Raw genomic sequence first — 3,846 nt, forward strand, 5'->3', positions numbered from 1 at the left:
ATGAGGAGGAACTCTATGCCCCGCCCTCTTAAAGATCCCAGCCATGTGATTGGCTGCATGTCGTCAGCTTTTGTTTATTTGGACCAATCTAAGTAATACACATACCGCTACGTAAAAATCCTAACTGCTTATTTTCAGGAAAGGCCCCACAGATTTGTTTACAGGGACTTGAATCTAATACCCAAATAAAATTCAAGCCGCGTACTATCAGTAATGCACAGAAACATAGACTGAGCCGAAAACCTGTGCTGGGAGGGAAGTCAACGCGATTCAGCAAATAACGACCTGTTCCTGGCGTAATTCTGTATCTTAATTCTCTCTTCGATCCTGATAAAGTTACAGGCATATCAGCAGAGTACCTAGAGTTTCTCAGGTCCTTCTCCTCTCTAGTGTCGCGTCAAATGAAAACATTTATTAGAGGCAGCAGTAGTTCTCATCATATGTCTATGGTTATCATCAGCTAATACTAAACGTCAAAAACAGACCTTTAACTCAGCATCTCGAGCAGAATTACTTAAACGTTTGAGGCTTCCTCGCAATATCTGGAAACAGACGCCGCGTTTTACCTGCATGCAATCACTCGCACGTCGTTTTCAGGACACAGCTAGCGCGCGGTTCATTACGTTAACGTTACTGATCTGTAAATTGCATAAAACAAATAAACGCATGGTAATAATAGCGGAAGTGTAAGGAGAGCCTCATCATCAGAGCAGAGAAGAGGGGGGTCTAGAGTCGCGTCTTCATTCCCGGGCTACCGATCGCCGGTAGAGTGGATCGGGACGCAGGAGCGCGGGGTACGGGGAGCGGAGCCGTGTCCGTGTCTATACCGAGACTGCTGGACGATAGCATGGCCGCCGGGAAGGCAGCGAGCAAACCGTCTCTCTGGCAGAACGAACGGCTCCGGTTCATCGTGTGTTTCTGCGGAGTGTTCGTGTGTTACTTCTACTATGGGATACTGCAGGAGACGATGTGAGTAATGAAGTGACATCTGAGTACCAGACAGCATTGCATTTGAAGAGCGTGCATGGCTTTCTAGACCTAGATTCATTTAACGAGATATTGCACTTCTGTATTTTTTTTCATTAATTTGACTACTACTCCGTTAACCGTTAATTCATTTGGATTACTCCTTAGTTGCTATCATTGCACTAATTTACTCTCTGTACATGTGGTTGCAATTGTGAGTAACGTTAGAGAGAGTGGAAACGACTCTTCAGCTATTCATCTTGATAGTTGACACTCTGCATTCTGTTCAGTAAACGAAGACGTGCAGCCTGACAGCTCTAGCATATATTCCTGTAAGCCAGTGGATCTCAAGCTTTTTGACTCCAAGGTCCCTCTTTGTACAGAACAATATTTGCGAAATAAGCCCCCTCTATCTAAGCTGATATGTACCCCTGGTGCTTCTATTGTAATACAAGATAAATAAACTCACTGTATTGTCAGTGTAATTTGTACATCTTTATTTTAACTAAATTTTAAAAAATCAAGACACATTTGGGCCCCCGAGAAGTTTACGGAGTCAGGAGGTAATCAGTCTGTCTTGTCTTATTTAAATTGGGGCAATCTACCTTTTTTTGTAACTGGATTTAGGAAGTTATGACCAGTTTTGAAGTAAACATATTAGATGACTAATTTTTTTAAACTAGTCTAAGTAGTTTATGCAACTGGCCACTGATTAAGAACCACTGCTTTAAAATAGCTAGTAGTCATTTCAATATACAGATGATGTTTCCTGCTTGACATTTCTGCCTGCCGCACCTCCTCCAGTGCACCTTTTGGGTCAGCTGCAGGGCATCAGCTGGTGCCACCGTTCATGGACGTTTCGCCCCCTATCCAGTACGTCTCCCGGTGGGGGGGCAGTGGCTTGACGATGTGAGTAATGAAGTGACATCTGAGTACCAGACAGCATTGCATTTGAAGAGCGTGCATGGCTTTCTAGACCTAGATTCATTTAACGAGATATTGCACTTCTGTATTTTTTTTTCATTAATTTGACTACTACTCCGTTAACCGTTAATTCATTTGGATTACTCCTTAGTTGCTATCATTGCACTAATTTACTCTCTGTACATGTGGTTGCAATTGTAAGTAACGTTAGAGAGAGTGGAAACGACTCTTCAGCTATTCATCTTGATAGTTGACACTCTGCATTCTGTTCAGTAAACGAAGACGTGCAGCCTGACAGCTCTAGCATATATTCCTGTAAGCCAGTGGATCTCAAGCTTTTTGACTCCAAGGTCCCTCTTTGTACAGAACAATATTTGCGAAATAAGCCCCCTCTATCTAAGCTGATATGTACCCCTGGTGCTTCTATTGTAATACAAGATAAATAAACTCACTGTATTGTCAGTGTAATTTGTACATCTTTATTTTAACTAAATTTTAAAAAATCAAGACACATTTGGGCCCCCGAGAAGTTTACGGAGTCAGGAGGTAATCAGTCTGTCTTGTCTTATTTAAATTGGGGCAATCTACCTTTTTTTGTAACTGGATTTAGGAAGTTATGACCAGTTTTGAAGTAAACATATTAGATGACTAATTTTTTTAAACTAGTCTAAGTAGTTTATGCAACTGGCCACTGATTAAGAACCACTGCTTTAAAATAGCTAGTAGTCATTTCAATATACAGATGATGTTTCCTGCTTGACATTTCTGCCTGCCGCACCTCCTCCAGTGCACCTTTTGGGTCAGCTGCAGGGCATCAGCTGGTGCCACCGTTCATGGACGTTTCGCCCCCTATCCAGTACGTCTCCCGGTGGGGGGGCAGTGGCTTATTGGGACGTCTCCCCGCCACCCCCTGCAGCTGCCCCCACTGGGGTACCGAGCCCCAATTCGTGTCCCTTCTCCTTAGCCACAACCAGTAGCTTGCCTTCTCTGCCTCCTCCGCCAGCTCCATGATGGCTCTCCTCAGGCTTACCCCAGTTGTCCCAGCAGCTCGAAGGAGCTGGATTGCGGACTTTCCCACGAAGCCCCTGCATCCAACTTCCACGGGATGGATGGTCGCGGTCCATCCCCCGTCTCTGCACTCCGCCGCCAGATCAGAGTACTTGAGCCGCTTGAACTCATACGCCGCTGGTATTCCCTCTTCTTGGCCGCTGTGGCCCACAGCACAACATCTGGCCTTAATGTTGTCTGAGTGATCTCTGTTGGGAAGATAAGCTGGGTGCCCAGGTCAACACGCATCTTCCATCCCTTTCCAGGAGTGAGCAGACATGTTGTCCTTCCCGCCACTGTCTTCTGCCCGCCTTCTCCTGGTCTGAGGAACGGGATATTTGGCCGAACGGGATCTGAAGAGCTATTTGCCCGGACTCTACATCTTTCCAACTGCTCCGCCAACTTCCTCAGCACCTGATTATGCCGCCATCTAAAGCGGCCCTGTATCAATGCAACATTACACCCAGAGAAGATATGTTGAAGGCCTGCATTGGCTTCATTGCACAGGTGGCACTTGTCCTCACTTCTGAACCACTGGGAGAGATTTCTGGGACAAGGGAGGGTGTCATACACTGCCCTCACGAGGAAGCTGAGCCGCGACTGCGGGGTTTGCCAGATATCTGCCCAGGTTATGACCCTGTTAGTACTATCCTCCCAGCGGTTCCATGCTCTTTGTATGCCCTGGGAAACAGCCTTAATGAGGTAACGGTCCTGTTCCACTCGTGAGATCTCTTCCACCACCATGGACTTCCTCTGCTCCCTTGTGGCTTTGGACCAGAACTGAACTGGCTCTCCCCAGCCCAACCCTGCTCGGCTGTGTTGGACTCTTCCCATGACCTCCTTGTGTTGTAGCCTGTTAATGGCTTGAGCGACTTCCTCCTGGGCCCTCCATCTTCGCCCACTGCTGAC

General features: G+C 46.4%; 1 protein-coding gene across 1 annotated transcript in view; it reads left to right on the forward strand.

The window, feature by feature from the left end:
- The first annotated feature begins 353 nt into the window (after nt 1-353).
- slc35b1 (solute carrier family 35 member B1) overlaps nt 354-3,846 on the forward strand; it is an 11,807-nt gene continuing 8,314 nt past the window's right edge. Inside the window, exon 1 of the mRNA XM_016279706.1 lies at nt 354-969. Within this exon, the coding sequence (XP_016135192.1) occupies nt 848-969 (122 nt within the window). The 5' untranslated portion in view covers nt 354-847. The remainder of the gene's footprint in view (nt 970-3,846) is intronic.

The sequence above is a fragment of the Sinocyclocheilus grahami genome, unplaced genomic scaffold (genome assembly GCF_001515645.1).
Source record: "Sinocyclocheilus grahami isolate Dianchi unplaced genomic scaffold, SAMN03320097.WGS_v1.1 scaffold133.1, whole genome shotgun sequence".
NCBI classification, from domain to species: Eukaryota; Metazoa; Chordata; class Actinopteri; order Cypriniformes; family Cyprinidae; genus Sinocyclocheilus; species Sinocyclocheilus grahami.